The sequence below is a fragment of the Dermacentor variabilis genome, chromosome 9 (genome assembly GCF_050947875.1).
Source record: "Dermacentor variabilis isolate Ectoservices chromosome 9, ASM5094787v1, whole genome shotgun sequence".
NCBI classification, from domain to species: domain Eukaryota; kingdom Metazoa; phylum Arthropoda; class Arachnida; order Ixodida; family Ixodidae; genus Dermacentor; species Dermacentor variabilis.
In genome coordinates this window covers 20,491,249-20,511,016 of record NC_134576.1, presented here as the reverse complement: position 1 = coordinate 20,511,016, position 19,768 = coordinate 20,491,249, and the positions used below count along the sequence as shown (strand labels likewise).

At 47.3% G+C, this 19,768-nt stretch overlaps 1 protein-coding gene across 12 annotated transcripts in view; it reads left to right on the top strand.

Moving 5' to 3' along the window:
* Positions 1-19,768, top strand: part of LOC142592534 (uncharacterized) — a 283,219-nt gene that overhangs the window by 90,283 nt on the left and 173,168 nt on the right. For 11 of the 12 annotated variants that reach the window (XR_012830714.1, XR_012830715.1, XM_075704021.1 and 8 more), the window contains one exon: positions 9,380-9,442. The exons of the other annotated variant lie outside the window; for it this stretch is intronic. Coding sequence is in view for 9 of the 11 variants with exons in the window: in XM_075704021.1 (XP_075560136.1) it covers positions 9,380-9,442 (63 nt within the window). In the remaining 2 variants the exon portion in view is untranslated. The remainder of the gene's footprint in view (positions 1-9,379; positions 9,443-19,768) is intronic. 12 annotated transcript variants of the gene reach the window in all.

The window sequence follows — 19,768 nt, the reverse complement described above, 5'->3', positions numbered from 1 at the left end:
ACAACACACATCACGCCGTTTAAGCTGGTTTACGGCAGGAACCCGACGACGACGCTCGACGCCATGCTGCCGCACGTCACTGAGGAGAAGAATCTTGACGTCGCTACCTATCTCCAGCTCGCCGAAGAAGCCCGACAGCTCGCCCGCCTACGGATTAGGAACCAGCAGCGTACCGACTGCCCACACAACAACTTCCGACGATGCTTCGACGAGTACCAGCCCGGTGACCGTGTTTGGGTTTGGACCCCAATACGTCGACGAGGACTCAGTGAGAAACTATTGCGACGTTATTTCGGACCTTACAAGATCATCCGACGTATTGGCGCACTGGACTATGAGGTCGTGTCAGACGGCATTTCGCAGTCACAGCGGAGCCGGGCACGATCTGAAGTGGTCCACGTAGTGTGTCTTAAACCCTTTCACGCACGCTGATGAACTTCCTTATTTTGTTGTTTCTTTGCTACGGGTGTTTTAGTTTATTACTTTCGTTTGTTTACAGCATCGGGTCCATGCTTTTTAAGAGGGGTGTATTGACACGTGTGCATGTTGATCTTTCCCGGGTGACCATGTTTCACCGCTTAACAAATGCTATCGCACAGCGCAGGACGCGCCTGAACGTATAGGAAGTTTCTGGAATGTTATCGATGTTTCTATCCGCTGTCTGTTGTCGCCAAACCTTGTGGTATCTGATTTCATCGCGTGACGCGAATGGTGTAGAACTTTGTCGAAGACACCCGGGTCCCAGCGAATAGTCCGGAACATTCGACGACTGCTGTATAAAAACCGACGCGCTTGACCCGCTGATCACATTTTCGACGATCGCCGACCATGTTCGCCGCTATAGTTGTGCCATAAGTGTAGCCTGCTTTTGTGGGCACTGTTTCGCCCAATAAAAGTTAGTTTTGTTTTCACAGTATTGCTACTGTGTGCTTAACGTCACCACCATGAGACAATATGTTGGATGTACAAATATATCATCAATGACTTACTTTTGTCGAGACGGTGCGAGCGTCACCACGTGACTCTGCTCCACCAATATGTCGCCTTCCCTCGCTGGAAGGTTCAGGCGGAAAGATAAAAGAATGTCGCTGTCTTTAGTTTAAATCAGGTGGATTAGTGGCAGCAGTAGCCGCTTGAGAATTGGAGTTCAGCCACCGTTTATTCTTTCCCAAGGTGATGCTGCTATAGCAATATCTTGTATCTGAATAGAAATGATGCATTGTTTCATGTATGGGAAATACAGATACTGACACATATCAAGGCAGCCGTATCATGATACAGATAAATATAGCGAAAGAGTATGTATGATACTACCGAAGATACACGAACGCGAAGAAAGAGAGCTAATCGAGGGGCCTGATTTTTATTAATCATATCATCAGAAGCCAACAAACAAAGACACCAAGGACAACACAGGGGAAATTACTTGTACCTACTAATTGAATTAAAGAAATCATAAATTATAGGAAATGAAAGTGGATGAAAAAAAAAGACAACTTGACGCAGGTGGGGAGCGATCCCACGTCTTCGCATTACGCGTGTGATGCTCTACCAGTTGAGCTACCCGCTGAGCGTAAATACCCCATTCCCGGGATATTTATGTGCTACTACTAGAACTAAGCCTGGGAGTGTTAGCCAGCGCCACCACTCGCAAACCTTGGCGGCAGTTGTGGCACATCTTTTCTGCCTGAGGCGTCACGAGTACGCGATCTTTTTGGATGAATGCAACTGTTCAGCAAACCCACGCGTGCTACCTGTTGCTAGATTCGAGACCCTCATTATCTAATGAACGAGAAGAAAGGGGCTTAACTAAGGGGCCCGATTTTTATTAATCATATTATGAGAAGCCAACGAAAAAATGGCACTAACGACATTATAGCGGCAATGAAAGGTACTCGGGCAATACCTTCAGAGCAAACTCGCAGCTCGACAGTCTTAGTTGCAGTTCTTCAAGAAGGACTGCAGGGGGCAACCAGTGCTGTGTGAAGTGACATTGAAGACCTATAGTATTCGGCGCCCCACAAAGAGTTGTTCATTGCCATGCGAGAATTGATTGTTGAAACAATTGTGGTCAATTTCAGAAAGAGTGTGGCGTCAACGATGAACCGCTTCTTTCGTTGCGACTATTTGTCGTCGACTATATTTTGAGAAAATGCACAAACAGGCCTGGAGTGCGGCCTGATCCCGGTGACCAGAACCGGTAACGCACTCTCTCACCAGAGCAGGATTGGCCACCCTGGTGCAGTACTGGGCCACAACCTCCTATATGAATACAACAATCAAACCCCGGCCCTCAGTCCCCAGCAGCCGCGAAGCAACTGACCACGGCGGCGGTCAGATCTGTGACGCTGCAGAGGGTGCTAAGAATACCTGGCTCCGGACAGGCCGCCATTGGAATCTGAACCTGGCAACGTTTAACGTTAGAACGCTATCTAGCGAGGCGAGTCTAGCAGTGTTATTGGAGGAATTAGAGGGTAGTAAATGGGATATAATAGGGCTCAGTGAGGTTAGGAGGACAAAAGAAGCATATACAGTGCTAAAAAGCGGGCATGTACTGTGTTACCGGGGCTTAGCAGAGAGACGAGAACTAGGAGTCGGATTCCTGATTAATAAGGAAATAGCTGGTAACATACAGGAATTCTATAGCATTAACGAGAGGGTGGCAGGTCTTGTTGTGAAGCCTAATAAGAGGTACAAATTGAAGGTGGTACAAGTCTATGCCCCTACATGCAGTCATGATGACCAGGAAGTCGAAAGCTTTTATGAAGACGTGGAATCGGCGATGGGTAAAGTCAAAACAAAATACACTATACTGATGGACGACTTCAATGCCAGGGTAGGCAAGAAGCAGGCTGGAGACAAGTCAGTGGGGGAATATGGCATAGGCTCTAGGAATAGCAGAGGAGAATTATTAGTAGAGTTTGTAGAACAGAATAATATGCGGATAATGAACACCTTTTTCCGCAAGCGAGTTAGTCGAAAGTGGACGTGGAGGAGCCCGAATGGTGAGACTAGAAATGAAATCGACTTCATACTCTGCGCGAACCCTGGCATCATACAAGATGTAGACGTGCTCGGCAAGGTACGCTGCAGTGACCATGGAATGGTAAGAACTCGAATTAGCCTAGGCTTGAGGAGGGAACGGAAGAAACTGGTACACAAGAAGCCAATCAATGAGTTAGCGGTAAGAGGGAAACTAGAGGAATTCCGGATCAAGCTACAGAACAGGTACTCGGCTTTAACTCAGGAACAGGACCTTAGTGTTGCAGCAATGCACGACAATCTCATGGGCATCATTAAGGAGTGCGCAATAGAAGTCGGTGGTAACGCCGTTATACAGGAAACCAGTAAGCTATCGCAGGAGACGAAAGATCTGATCAAGAAACGTCAATGTATGAAAGCCTCTAACCCTACAGCTAGAATAGAACTGGCAGAACTTTCTAAGTTAATCAACAAGCGTAAGACAGCGGACATCAGAAACTATAATATGGATAGAATTGAACAGGCTCTCAGGAACGGAGGAAGCCTAAAAACAGTGAAGAAGAAACTAGGAATAGGCAAGAATCAGACGTGTGCGTTAAGAGACAAAGCCGGCAATATCGTTACCAATATGGATGAGATAGTTCAAGTGGCTGAGGAGTTCTATAGAGATTTATACAGTACCAGTGGTACCCACGACGATAGTAGAAGAGAGAATAGCCTAGAGGAATTCGAAATCCCACAGGTAACGCCAGAAGAAGTAAAGAAAGTCTTAGGAGCTATGCAAAGGGGGAAGGCAGCTGGGGAGGATCAGGTAACAGCAGATTTGTTGAAGGATGGTGGTCAGATTGTTCTAGAGAAACTGGCCACCCTGTATACGCAATGCCTCAAAACCTCGAGCGTACCGGAATCTTGGAAGAACGCTAACATAATCCTAATTCATAAGAAAGGGGACGCCAAAGACTTGAAAAATTATAGACCGATCAGCTTACTGTCCGTTGCCTACAAAGTATTTACTAAGGTAATCGCAAATAGAATCAGGAACACCTTAGACTTCTGTCAACCAAAGGACCAGGCAGGATTCCGTAAAGGCTACTCAACAATAGACCATATTCACACTGTCAATCAAGTGATAGAGATATGTGCAGAATATAACCAACCCTTATATATAGCTTTCATTCATTACGAGAAAGCGTTTGATTCAGTCGAAACCTCAGCAGTCATGGAGGCATTACGGAATCAGGGTGTAGATGAGCCATATGTAAAAATACTGGAAGATATCTATAGCGGCTCCACAGCCACCGTAGTCCTCCACAAAGAAAGTAACAAAATCCCTATAAAGAAAGGCGTCAGACAGGGAGATACGATATCTCCAATGCTATTCACAGCATGTTTACAGGAGGTATTCAGAGGCCTGGAGTGGGAAGAATTGGGGATAAAAGTTGATGGAGAATACCTTAGCAACTTGCGATTCGCTGATGATATTGCCTTGCTTAGTAACTCAGGAGACCAATTGCAATGCATGCTGACTGACCTGGAGAGGCAAAGCAGAAGGGTGGGTCTGAAAATTAATTTGCAGAAAACTAAAGTATTGTTTAACAGTCTCGGAAGAGAACAGCAGTTTACGATAGGTAGCGAAGCACTGGAAGTGGTAAGGGAATACATCTACTTAGGACAGGTAGTGACCACGGATCCGGATCATGAAACTGAAATAACCAGAAGAATAAGAATGGGCTGGGGTGCGTTTGGCAGGCATTCTCAAATCATGAACAGCAGGTTGCCACTATCCCTCAAAAGGAAAGTGTATAACAGCTGTGTGTTACCAGTACTCACATATGGGGCAGAAACCTGGAGGCTTACGAAAAGGGTTCTGCTGAAATTGAGGACGACGCAACGAGCTATGGAAAGAAGAATGATGGGTGTAACGTTAAGGGATAAGAAAAGAGCAGATTGGGTGAGGCAACAAACGCGGGTAAACGACATCTTAGTTGAAATCAAGAAAAAGAAATGGGCATGGGCAGGACATGTAATGAGGAGGGAAGATAACCGATGGTCATTAAGGGTTACGGACTGGATTCCAAGGGAAGGGAAGCGTAGCAGGGGGCGGCAGAAAGTTAGGTGGGCGGATGAAATTAAGATGTTTGCAGGGACAACATGGCCACAATTAGTACATGACCGGGGTAGTTGGAGAAGTATGGGAGAGGCCTTTGCCCTGCAGTGGGCGTAACTAGGCTGATGATGATGATGATGATGATGATGATGATGATGATGATGATGATATTTTGATTTCGAGATCGCCACTTTATCCGGAAACAAGTCATCTGTATAGGTTACTCTGTGGCGCCTGTTTTAATTGTGCAAGATATCTGTGTCCAAGTTTGAGAAAAGGCTAATAATGGAGGTCGCAGCTGACGACGATAGAGTGCCTCGCGTGTAGCGATACGTAGGCGATTTTTTGATAATTTAAGGTTGGTGCCTTCTGACTGTTTGAAAGCTGTGGCGGATGACAGTTTAACGTACTTCACAGGCTGTTATGACACGTTGAATTTTACCTTTGAACTTCTTAAGAAAAAAAGAATTAGGTTTTATACATAACACTAACTTTTCAAGACAACAGTCATCTTTGCTGGGTTTACTCACCTAGAACTGTGAATGATTTGCCTCCATTTTAATCAAGCCATTCTAAGTTGGTGAAAAGAAGCATATCCACTTCATGTTTCCAGTGTGCGCTACAGGAAAGCTGTTGTGACGCCTTCCAGGGAAGCCTTGACTGTCAAGTTGAGAGGCTAACGGCGGTCGGCTTTCCTGCACAAGAATTTAAGGCGGTAGCTGAGAGGTTGCGTGTAAAGCTTAACAGACAAAAAAAGGGAACGAGAAATATGACAGCAACAAAGAAAAAGAGAAGTTCGTGAGATGCCTTATATTCATAATGTGTCGCACAATATAAAGAAAGTCGCTAGAGGACATGGTGCAGAAGTGTTTTTCGCTCTGTGTAAGCTGTCAGGGCTGCGCACACGCATTGAAAATCTTCGAAAAAAGAAAGAGGCCTGCAATACCAAGCAGGTGAACAAAAACGTCAAGTGCGTGGCACATGCTACCCACAAAATCCCGTTGAAGTGGGGTGAGGTCTACGTTGGCCTAGGCGGGCGATGCGTCAATGAGCGGATGAGCGAGCATTGCGCGTTCACCAACTGTCAAGGAGCTGGTCACGTGGCTTGTCATCGTCGTCACCGTGACTGTGCAACCACTTTTATAAAATGTGACCATTATTGGCAGGGGCAGGACGAAAAGTGAAAGAGAAATACTTGAGGCGTTTTATATTAACGTTCAAGCGGAAGGAAAATGCCTCGGTTTTCCTTCTCTCTCTCTGAGCGATGTAGAGATAGCTTTTCTAAAAGGCTGAATTTAAAGATGAGGAAGTAGAAAGTAGAAATAGTTAGGGAAAATGGTGCGTTCATCAATTAAAAAAAATTGTACCTTGCTAAGAGCATTGCGCATTCGTCGGCGGTTTGATGTTCGAGGGCTGATCCCTTTTTTCAAATATATGTCAGTTGCTAGTTCAGGGTTGTGGTGTCTCTTCATTCTGTCGTGTTTGCGTCTTAATTTTTTTGCTGGTTTTCTCAAGTGTGTTGATAATACGTCATGGGGCCTTTACATTACCAGAATTAGGGGCTATTAAATTTGTGCAATACTCTTTTTTACGAATACGCGTATAGCTCTAGTTACTATATTTTGAGCGGTACGAAGGTTTTGTTCATAACATTTGTTACCCCTATGTGACTTTACCTTAGTGTGTCAAAAGGCTTTATATTTAATTAATTTTAGCAGTCCTTTTGTCATCCAAGGACAGATAGGAGGGCTCTAATATCTTTTTTCTAAAGAGTTGACGGTTCCGTTAATGCATCACACAACGCTTTGCTGAAACAGTCAAATTGCGTATTGACATTTTGCTGCGGGTCTGTAGTTAAAGGACAGAGGAACTGACCGAATACTGGGTGGTTAACTCGGTGAGAAATACGAGAATTGCCCTGACAATGACTGGATCAAAGGAAAAAAGTGGTGGTGGTTGAATCATCCGTCACAGCAGAATCATAAACAATACACCAGCTTGAATCGTTGTTCAAATCGCACAAGATATGATCGATCAATGTAGATATCAATGAAGTTACACGTGTTGGCGATTTAGTGACGTTATGGAATCCATATGATCTAACAACATTAAAATCTTCACTGCCATGTTCCTTTAAGGATGCTTGTGAGAAGAGGAAGAAGTACGCTTCCATACTTCTTAACCAGCATGGGAGGAATACCATCAGCACCAAAAGAAAGGGAAAGTTTGAGGTGCTTCATACACTTTAAAACAAGGTCGCCATTAACTCATAGGGTACACACCGTGTTAGACTAAAAAGGGAGGTTACTTTAATCATCTTTCACACCACATATAGAACAACAATGTTGTGCATAGGGACCAGCAGCGTTCGAGACAAAACCATTTTCATCCAGAAGCTATACACCTGCGTTCTCTTCAGAAGAGTGAGACCGCACGAAGGTGCAGAAATATTTTGAAGTGCGCGTCATGCTGGCTGCAACACGTTCATTGTGGTAGTAGTGATCATTCTGCTAATAATAATAATAATAATAATAATAATAATAATAATAATAATAATAATAATAATAATAATAATAATAATAATAATAATAATCTTAGCCGTAACATGGCACTCTAGACGGCTCGTAATGCTATAAAAAGGCTGAGGCCCGTACGCTAGAGCGTCGGATTACGAGCCATTTAGAGCAGGCATTTGCATGGTGCAGTCGGCACGTGCTCAGACACGCAAACACGCACGCACACCTGCTCAATCGCAGAGCACGTCCCATACACACTTGGTATGCCAGAACTGGGCAGTCGACGGGTGCGCGACGCACAAGAGCGCCAATTCAGTATGGTCGCAAGGAACGGTGGTCTGAGTGGAGAGAAAGTTCTGTATGCCAGATATACGCCCGGAGTTGTGATGTCGACCCGTACAGGCTGTATGGGGCTCAGGCTGTTCTGAATACTTGGTGAGACGGACTGAAGAAGAAAGATGAGTGCTGCTCAGAGAGCCGTCAAACATTCTGCAGAATATACGGACTAGTGCGATGTTGCGCTCGTATTGCAGGGTGGGTCCCTTGAGTGCTTTGAGGCGACCCTCATAGGCTGGCACGAGTTTGCGACGGCAGAAAAGACGGGAGTAGGGTGTGCGTGTTGCCCGGCGCTGAACAACCTCGAGTTTGTCAGCAAGATGAGTTTGGGACGTGGACTATACTGATGAGCACTACTCACGCCGTGGCAGAATGAAAGAAGTCTAGAGTGCTCGGAAAAGCTCAGGTCCACAGGGAAGGGAGATGTGTCAGCGGCGGCTGTGGTGTAACGTGCCCACGCGCTGCCTCTCGCGGTCTCCCGATTAGCGAGGCAGTCGCGCCGTACTTCGCTCCATTTGCGACGTGCCTCACGAGACACATTGTCTGCGGCAGTCAATATGTCGCGGAACGTAAACACGTATAGAACCGCACTCAAATTTTGCAATAATTAGGGAGTATCGTAATCGTCGATAAATTTTATTTTGTCATGAAACGTGTAATTCTGTGTGAGTGATGAACAATCATAAGAATTGTTGAAAATCTGTAGGCATATATTGCTGCGTCCCACTCGAAGGGAGCGGTCACTGGATGGACAGGACGACGTGCTTTGTGTCTACGTGAACTGGCTTCCATTTTGCGCAGTGTTCTTGATGATTGTGTATATACCGTGTAAAAAGATTCTGCCTAGTTTTTTTCCACGTAGCACTTTGGCGGAGGTGTTGGGTACGTTACTCCATGTAGCAATATTTTCTGCAAAACATGTTCTATAGGGTAACTAATAACTGTTCTGGATATAGTGAAAAATGCATTGATTTAAATTATTTTTGTACGTTACTGACCTAAAGGTTGGCAAGGCTTGATAAGCAAAGGTGTGACACTGGTCTTCTCTTGCTACCCTCAGTTCTTCAAGGAAGTGGAAATAAAACTTCACAAATTGGTGTTTCTAAGTGGTGTACTGTACCGCAAGCATGCGGGAAAGAAGAATATTCGAGAGAGAGCTCTGTAGAGCTGTGTGAACTGCGCTTCCTTCTTCCAGTTGTGCCTGTGCCACTCAGCCTCTTGAAACTCACACACCAAGAAGCCCAAATTGTCATGACCGCTCCGTCTTATTTCAGGGTTTTAGGTATATATTAAGCTTGAGTAATGTGTCGCTCATATTGGGGTTATTGGGAAAATCTGTGCTGTGAATGAGGGGACAGAGACAGTGATCTATGCAGGAGTGAATGTTACAGTAAGGTATCGTCTCTATCTTACGCGAATATTTTTGTTCTTGTTGCAGGATAACTACCAGAGCATGACGTTTCCCGCAGAAAAGTTGCAGGCCGGGACGTATTGTGCAATGGTGAGTCATTTTTTTTGTTCACAGCGAGAACTTTGTCTGTAATGAGAATGATTCCGGTATCTTCATCATTAGGAGGAGGAGGAGGCTGGAAGAGCTTCGCAGATGTATGCTCATCCGAACTATTGATGCATCAAAGACAGTGAATCTGCATAGTGAAGTTCTAACACCTTCCGGAAGTCCTAGCGGTCTGTTGCCCTCCGCTGCTCAAAATCTACAGGAAACGTTAAAGACGCTTTGCTATATCTAGCGCAACTCCTTTTCTATACCCGAGCCTTCTCATTTGCTTCGCCACATGCGAGCTTTCTTCAGAGACCTGCATTTTTTCTTTAAATTTATCAAAAAGCTCATATGTATGCCCACCCGAGCCACACATACATCAAAAACAGTGAAAGTGCAGAATGGAGTAAACACATCCTTAGGAAGTCGAAATCTACCCAAGAAATGTACCCAAGACTTTGGAAACGCCTTCGCAATATATGGCACAATTTCTTCACCACACCCAACATCTTTCATATTCTTCGGTATATCTGAGCTTCACACGGACAGTTGCATATATTAGATAAAATGGACGGGCGTTCCAGATGAGAGGCGTGTCTCACGCCGTTCCGCACGCTTAGAAGGCTCGTAAGTGTTATAACGATCGTATCATTCCAAGCAACTGAGGAACATGCTTTGTTAATGATCAAAAACATCAGTGGACCAAAATTGTGAGTTCTTGCAAGTCTACTCTCGTTTTACGAGTACAAACCGTCTTTCGACGGTCCGACCTGTTCAACTGAAGTAACTCGGCCGAGATACCTGGCGTTCCTTTCGGGAAGACATCGTAGTCGACACAAATACTGCCCGCATCTTCAGAGTCTCGCATATTGTCTAACCATCGCCTCCTCCATTTTTTGAGTGCCAGTGCAATCGCCCGCTCCCGAATGGGAGCCGTCGGTGCGATGGTACGACTGCTTACGTCTTGCTTGCGTCTGAACTCGCGCCGCTGCCGTCCCGCTGGAGAAGAGCGCCTCCTTTACTTTTTCACTGCCAGCCAGATGCGACCGATCCGACCGTTACCACTGTCTCTTATCGTCCTTTCCTACTCTCCCCCGTCAACTAGTGTTTGCGCCTGCTTTACGATCTTGGAGGAGAGCACCATCTGGGTGGCGTGTAACGACAGAAGTCGGAGGAAGACTGACAGACGTGTGATAACTTGAAAGACGCAGGGACAGAGCGCCTATTGCTTCTCCAGCGGAACGGTTGAAGCGTGAGCTCAGATGCAGGCGTGATGCAAGCAGTCGTACCATCCGGGTAGCATCGCATCGCGGTAACTCTCTGAACTAAGGCACACCAAGGGCTCCCATTGGGATGCGAGCAATAGCACTGGCATTGAGCTGGAGAAACGGTAGATGCTCTACCCCTGCGTCTGTCAGGTTATCACGCGCCTGTCAGTTTTCCTCTGGCTTGCGTCGTGAGGCGTAAGTCGGAGGAAGTCATCCAGATGGTACTCTCCCCCACGACCGTACGACAGGCGCGCACGCTAGCTGACGGGGGAGCGTAGCAAAGGACGATAGGAGAGGGTCAGACAGACAGACAGACAGACAGACAGACAGACAGACAGACAGACAGACAGACAGACAGACAGACAGACAGACAGACAGACAGACAGACAGACAGACAGACAGACAGACAGACAAAGAACTTTATTAATGGCCCTGAGGAACAGCGTTAGGGTAACTCCCCTTTGAGGGAGTCCCCGTAGCCATCGCGGGCCGCACCCACGTCGGGCTAGGAAGATCGTGGTCCTCCGCCCTGTCGCAGGCCCTCTGGACAGCCCGCCGTTGCTCTGAGAGGCCGCCGATTTTAAGGGCTGTTTCCCAGTTGGTTAGAGTGGTTAGCGATGAGCTGCGTAACGCAGGGCATTGCCAGAGCATATGGGATAAGAAGCAGTACGCCTCCCCACAGTCTGGACAGTGTGGTTCTACATTAGGCGCCGCAAAGTGACTGAATCGGCCCCTGGAGGGGAACGACCCCGTTTGTAGCAGGCGAAATACCGACTATTGTGGTCTATTAAGTTTAGGGTGTGGTAGCGGAAAGGCCCGTCGAGCGAGTTGATAATGAGCCAAGATGTCATGGAAGGTGAGAAGTGGATCCCTGTACAGTCCTAAGTCGCCGCCCGTGAGTCTACCTGAACCGCCGCGGTGTGTAAGATCTCGTGCATAGTCATGGGCCAACTCAATGGCGTTAACAACCTCAGAGTGCACATTGATTCCCATATGGGCGGGGAACCATTTGATGCTATGAAAACCAGCAGCCCCCTCGCTACCGGGGATGGCCGCCGACTCCTTTGAGATCGAGCCGGAGGCGAAAGCTCGGGCTGCAGATCTGGAGTCTGTAAAGATATTGGGACGTAGAGGGTCCTTCAGTGCTATAGCTATAGCAATCTGCTCGGCTACTGTTGCAGAAACCTTCCGCACGGATGCTGAGTTAATGAGAGTGCCGTTGGAGTCAACCGAAAATACGGCATAGTGATCAGCGCGCTCGTACTGGGCGGCGTCAACAAAACATGCCAGATTCGGGGTGGTCGCAGCCGCTTTTAACAGAGAGCGAGCACTGGCTAGCCGGCGCCCTACATTGTATTGAGGGTGGACGTTACGTGGCATGGGATCTACCTTAAACGTATCTCGGACCACGGGTGATAGGGTCATGTTGCGCTCGGTGAATTCTTGGTGACCGCATCCAACGGATTCGAGGAGCGTCTCCCCGCTCGCGATGATAAGAGTCGTATTATTTGGGCCACTCGTTGAGTCTCGATCACCTCTGATAGGGTGTTGTGCATGCCTAGTTGCATCAGACGTGCGGTGCTGGTAGAGAGTGGTAAACCCAGCACGCGCTTGATGCTTTTGCGCATGAGGGGGTCAATTTTGGCCTCATCCCGTTTAGACCAGCGCAACGTGGAAGCTACATAGTTAACGTGGCTCACCAGAAGCGCGTGGTAGAGTCTGAGGTGATTGCTCTCGCTTAAACCCCCTCTGCGGTTCGAGATCCTGAGGATAAGCCGAAGCATATTCTCCGTCTTGGAGGTAATGTGGGCTATAGTCTGTGAGTTGGCCCCGCGAGATTTCAGCAAGAGTCCGAGGACCCTGATGGTATCCACTCTGTGGATTTGTTGTCCGTCCCTCGTATAAAGGACTATAGGAACTTGATCTAAGGATGTAGAGCACCTAACCCCCCGTAGGGTGGGCCTATACAATAGAAGTTCGGACTTGGTTGGTGACAGACTCAGGCCCGTGTCTAGGAGGAAGTGTTCTGCGATGTCGAGCGCCTCTTGGAGCGCACTCTTAACTGCAGCGTCAGGCCCTCCCATGCACCACACGGTAATATCATCCCCGTAGAGGGCGTGACCCGTTCCTCTTACTGTGGCCAGTCTGTCCGAGAGGCCCTTCACGGCGATGTTAAACAGTAGGGGAGAGATGACTGCTCCTTGCGGGGTGCCTCTCGCTCCCAATGTAAATTCCTTGGATTTGATTTGCCCTATTTTGACAGTGGCCTTTCAATCCCTCAGGAAGGAGCTAACGTACGCATGGAATCGTGGCCCCAGGCCCAGGTCCGGGATGGCGTCTAGCACGAACCGGTGCGAGATGTTATCAAAAGCCTTGGACAAGTCTAGAGCAAGGATACCCCGAGTATCTCTAGTGTCATCATCAATGATCATCCTTTCACCAGGAGAGGGTGGTGAAAGGTTCGATCGGCCGCACTGGCTGTCATCGAAAAAAAGTGACTAATTCTTCCGCTACCGGATGATGGGCAAAAACGAAGCTGGTCCTGTGTGCACTTGGCTTTCGTAACGGTTAAAGTGTATCCAGAGGACGGACCACGGACCACCACGGACCGAGCCGCGGGCCGGTCACGTGGGATCGACCACGCTTGGCCCTGCCTGTGACAGCATCGACACTGCGGGCCCGAGGTGCAGACGACAGCTAGGCCCGGGAGAGACACCCTCGACCCCGCAGCTCTGCAAGCTCGTTGCAGCGCACCGCTTCCGAGATTAACGTGACGCAGGCACGTACCCGGGGGGGGGGGATCCGGGCCCTCCCCTAAATTAAGCGGCATACCCTCCCGCTTTCCCCGCCCACGCCACCACTCCTCACACACATTGCTAAGCCGCCGCCAAATCAATGTTGAGACTTCACAGCTATTTGGAGGTCAAGGCATTGCTGCCTTTTTCAATCCTTTCAGTTGGCGGTAGCTATCGGCATCGCCTCGGGTGTGAAGGCCAATTTTCTCATAGATTCGGTGCCCGCACGATTAACACGATATGCATTCTGTTGTCACCACTTATTCAACGGTCATCGCATTGCTTTTGCTTCGTTAGTTCAACCTTCTTTGTTTAGACTGATACAGGAACCAGGAAAGGGATTCGGTTCGTAGTCAGCTGGTGTGTATGCACGAGAAACGAGTGTGCGGCCGGACAGAACGCCAATTGTGTTTAACTTGTCATTTTGCTTCATTATTTCCTCAAGCGACGGCTCGCCGCGACGGTGGCAGATATACCGGCGATGAGTTAGATAAGGTGCAAAATAAAATAATGCGAAACAGCGTCCATCATCTAACCCTGCAATAACCATTAAGAGGAAGCTTTAGCTCGGGCCCAACACCGACGCGGCCTTTTCAGATATATGTAAAACACAAACACGCTTTTTTGTGATAACCCCTGGACTGATTTCAATGAAATTTGTTGTGTTTGAGAGAGAAAGTTAAATTCTAGTGACTGTTGGAAGGGGAATTTCAATTTATGGCCTGAATTTCGTGAAAATGATTTTCAAAAATTTGACAGTTCGAAAAAAAATGACGCACGAAGATTATAATTGAATAGCTCTGCACGAAAAACGGATACCGCAGTTGCGTATACGGCATCCATTAGATCATTCATAGAGGAAAATTCGATACGTCATTTTATATCTTACGTTAATTTGTTGCGTTGTGAAGAAGGGTTCAGCAAAAACTCTATTTCCATATTATTGATCTTTTTTTTTAGATTCATGTGCAACATATAAATGTTGTCCCCTTTAGATGTAACATCAGATGCAATTCACAGAATTGTGATATTATTTTTCCTTTCTGAGTTGGAGAGTTGTAAACTTGATGTTTCGCTTTCTGAAAATTTTAAATTTTTTTGCCAATTTTTAATAAAAAATTTACAATTTAAATCAAAGTTAGAAACAAACAATCACTAGATTTTACGTTTCTCTTTTCAGTGCAACAAACCTGGTCAAATTTCGTGCCGTGGTTGCCGAGAAAAACGAATTCTCCTTTTGCATGTGTTTAGATAGAAGCATAAGCAATATGACTGCCACCCGTTACCTCGTCTGGGTTTTCCCTAACTGTACAGCACTTTTCGTGCAAAATTTGCAACTGGAAACAAGAGTCGCAAGGAGTTGAGAAATTAAGCGATCTAGTAAGGGAGAGAGCCGAGGCAACAGCCAAACAGGAAGAAAAAGCTAATATTGGGCCGTATTCTGTAGCGGTTCGCTTTGGAACCGGTTCGGTCTGGCTGTTACGTCTGGATTACGTCACTCAGAGAAAGAGTGGAACGGGGCGGCGTGAGGGGAAGCAATCAACGAGCGGCGGTCTGCCGGAAGATCACGTCATCATTTTTGTTTCTACTTGGGGGACGGTATAGCAGTTGAAGGATGTTCCTGGTTTGATAAAAAAAAAACATTGGTTTGTATAGAACACTTGCAAATATAATTTTCAGTAATATATGTGAGCTTGCGGCGCAAACGGCTACTGGGAGTTGTAATTTTATTTGTGTTGTTTTCTTATTTAGTCGCTAGGTAGTGTGCCATACGTTAAGCAAACAACTTGCCTCGCTTTGTTTACGTTTTGGACTTGTTCGCGCGCCGAAACCGAAACGATGTCCTCGCACAAGGACAGGCGGCTGGGTCCTCATGTTTCAGCGAGGTAGCGCGAAATACTCGTTTCATTTGTCGAGGAGCACCTCTACCTAGCAAAGGCGTCGCGTGTGTTGGGCCAGCAGCTGGCGGCAGCTTTCTGTTGCGCCGTGGATGGGAATCTAACCCATCCCTTTTCTTTGCCCACAACCGTAATGGCCTTGGCGACGGCTATAATGATCCGGCTGACCGTGGGCTGGGACAGTGCAATCGCTTCTTCATTCCCGACGCACTGTTGAAAGCTCCCGGTGGCAAAAAACCGCAGCGCGCACAGCACTTTCATCGTAGTGTCGACACCACGAAATCTTTGAGGTCCGAGATGTTCTTCCAGCTCATCGCAAAGAAGTCGCACTATGTCTTTGGAGAGCTTAAAATGCCTTCGAAACTCTTCTTCGGCCATGCCGAACGCGTTGCGTCGTTGCCTTTCGTCGCGTCGTTGTCTTTCCGCGCTCGCCAGCAGCACAACCAAAGGAGCCGCCATTGCCGTCTTTGTCTCGTCTCGTCTAGGTGCCGGCTCGTCAGCTGGCGCGAGACTAGCCGGCAGCCACGGTTGTCCAAGCAACCCTCGACACCATGCTCGCCACCGCGCGCGACCCTCGAGCGAACCACTTCTCCGCGGTTCCTCTCGTAGCAGGGAACCAGTTCCTTTCCAGATGATTGACAACCTGTGTGACGTCAACAAAATTTGTCGTCCCGCCCACCAGGGATGACGACAACGAAGCGCCCACCAATGGCAACAGCCAGACCGAACCGGTTCCAAAGCGAACCGCTACAGAATACGGCCCATTAACAAATTTAACCGTTGTTTATGAAAATCTTTATGGACCAACATCTTTTTATTTAAAAAAGAAGCAGTGAAAACGCCGCCGGAAGTGGATAACAATTCCGTGTGTTTTGAATGACGCCTCTACAGTTATCAGTCGAGCCGCATGACGTAGCCACTTCTCTGCTGCGCTTATGTATAGATGTTTTTCTAACCTTCCGCGGTGGGCGCAGTACGTCTAGAACCGCAGCGTCCTGCGCTCTACACGGGAATAACGGACTGGCGGCCACCGCATCGTTGCAACTTCCCAAGTAACAATACGAGCCCATTGTGGCACTTGGTAGAGCAGTAAACGAGGGATCCAAAAGAACTCTGATTTTTCCGCAAATGTATACTCCTGTATAATTCTTCCAGAGCTAATTCAAAAAACGCTGCTATAATCGAATACAACTCAAGTCTACAGTGAAGCCCCGCACACGCCCTCATAACCGCCAGCCACTGTTCCTCCGCGAGGCTGCAAATAATTCGTACTTCAAACTTCTCCTGGTACCCGAATCAGGCGGTAACCACAAATATAAAATTATTAGCGTGTAAATTTATACGTTTTCTCTCGTCTATTATGTGGAATGACGAATGCCTAATTCTTTATTGAACTAAAATAAAATGCTTGCTTCGCTGCAACTATGCAGTATATATATTGTCAAGTTGCACTTCAGTTGGCAGTGAAGTTTCATGGGGAAAGCGGGCTCAGGAGTGAAATGAACCGCAGACTTTTGAAGATTTCATTCATTAATTATGGAGTTTTACGTGCCGAAACCATGAGACATGCCTTGGTAGGGGACTCCGGAAATTCGGACTACCTGGGGTCCTCTAACGTGAACCTAAATCTAAGTACATGGGTGTTTTCGCATTTCGCCCCAATCGAAAATGCGGCTGCCGTGGCCCGATCGGGATTCGATCCCGCGACCTCGTGCGCGGCAGGCCAACATCGTAGCCACTAGTCAACCATGGCAGGTAAACTTTTGAAAAGTGAAATGCTCAGACTCCATACACTTTGTCCATGTCTGTTGCACACCTCATTCTTTCCGTCGATGAAAAGACTCTTTAAGAACAGCACACGCTCCTGAGGTATCAATACGACGCCATTTTGAAAAAACCACATGACGACGATTTTGTTTCCTTCTGTGATTGACTGGCGGAGTAACACAACCCCACGTGAGCCGTGTGCCTTGGTTGTCAACTGCTGTTCTTCTTTAAGTTGTTTGCTACCATAGAAATCTTTATTTTACACTTTCGCTTTTTTAAATGTTCTTGGCAGTGTTCTTCCTGCGCTCCCTGCCTGCGCGAGTCCATTTGCTGTGGTTCCTTGTTTGCCTAGTAAAGGAGAGATGTATCTCACAGGCGCACCTGTGACATACACCTTATTTCATTTCTCTTTTGCGGGTTTATGCGTCTTGATGGCGAATAGTGGGCGTTATTAACATTTGTATTAGTAAAGGTACCCCCCCCCCCAATTGGCATAGGAATGTTACCTTGGGTTGGGCACCCCCCGCCCCCCCCTCCCCGAAAAAAAATCCTGGGTGCGTGCCTGACGTGACGGATGCTGTGATGACATTTCCTTGCAAATATTCATCCATAGTTATTTTTTTCGGGCACCTAAAGAAGTCGTCCCGGCTGCTGTCCCACGAAGTAGGGAATTATTGGATTAAGGCAAAAAAGTAAAATGTGGCGTCATCCGACCACGATGTCATGGTCGCCGCAACATGTGAAAACCCAACTTCTCACCCGCGCTGCGGCTCATGCGTATGGTGGCGCTGCTGATTCAGCTTCGAAAATGACCAGCGTTGGGCTGTTGCCAGACCTGGTGAATACAAATGCTCTCAATAGTCCGCGGGCCACCGCCGGAACAAATGCGCTCGCATTTATCGGCTGCACCCGCGCGCGGACCTGGTGCGGGCCTGAGAGACTGGAAGTAAACGTGACGTGTTGGCGGATCCGCGGGCCAAAACAGGTCCGTGGTCTGTCCTGTGGATACACTTCAAGTAACACACCGGTAACGGTGCGGGATTGCTTCGGCTTCACGGTCCCTCAGCTCGGGATCTTCTCGTTGCTGTCGGATTGTGTGAGCTCGGGTGGCTCTAACGGCTTGATCGGCGCACCGACAGCGAGCCCTTTCACGGGCGAGTTCTCGCCGCTGCTCGTCGAAAGCTGCCCATTCCTTGAAGGAATGCAGAACGCGTGGCCGTGCCATCCGCTTTTCGAGACTTAAGTGAACGGAACCGAAGTCGGCGCACCGAGTGCGATATTCTTTCCTGCCCTTTCCCTCCCAGGCGGAAGCGAAACGGCTCTGATTGGCTGCGCGCGTGGCGTGAGCGCGCGCCTATGCAGCTGAAATCCTTGCTAATGACTCACGCTGCGGCGCTGGGGCAACTGTCAACTCATCAAACCGCTGTTTCCCGCAGCTTCTCTGCTCTGGGAGCACTGGTTTATTTTGCGTGACAACGACAACACCAATTGTGAGCCAATGCAAGCTTCGCTTGAGAAACAGACGAGGTGCCGGTGCAACGATAGTGCGGCTACATCGCTGGAGAACGCGTTCCTTACCGAACGAACGAATGCCGAGTGCAGCTACCCTGATGCAAAACCGACGCTTGCATCGACGACAGTGAATTCTTGCACGTGCGCACAAGAAGGGTAGAGAAACACATAAACGAGGGAGATGTAATATCGTGCGGAGTTTAGGTTCTTGCACATAAGGGTCATTCGACGCAAAGCGTCCCAGACGCGAAAAGCGACCACCGTTCATTTTCCTGAAAAAATTTGGGATAGATAGCTTTTGTGTGAATAAGGTTCCTCCAAAGTATTTTCGCAGAAAAAAAATTTTAAATAACGTGAGGGCTCTTTGAAGTTCCCCGGAAGAAGCAAAATTTGGTTCGGGGTAACTTTTTTTATTCAAGTCTGAAAGCGCGTGCAGTAAGAAACTTCATTTTAGAGCATTATACTGGCATGTTTCTTTTATAGTGGGTTATAATTGAGTGCATTTTAGAATTTTCCGCATTTATTTGGCTCAGTAAAAAAACCTACGTTTTCAGAAATTTTTTGCATAAACTGCGTGCAGTTTTCAGCTACAGCAATTTTTCTATCCTTCTGCCTGTTGCTATAGTGCCTGCTAAATGTAATGCACAATTATTGTGAAATATATTTTTTGAGAAAAATACCTCCAAATCCGGCATAAAAAATGTTTTTTGCGAGATTCATGCCAAATTTAAGCATTAAGGCCCTCTAGATAAATATATGAGATAGCTAAATATACGCACCAACCTCATACCTCTTGATATTGAAATTTTTATGCGAGTTAATTTTGTTTGAAGCAAGAAAAAGTTTTTTGGAAGTCAGCTACCGATATGACCAGTAGGCACTGCCGAGCGTAGTCTTCACTGCACAATGCGTATCTGCCACCAGAAAGTTTTTGAGCTCACATATGCATTCCGGCTTTTTGCCGACGAACGTTGGCTGTCTCGGCTATGTCGCTTGACGTGATTTTAAACACATCGTAAATGGAATGTTTTCGTCAGTTGACCACTTCTCATTTTTGTGGCTCGGGGCCGCCAGGTTGGCAAACACAGC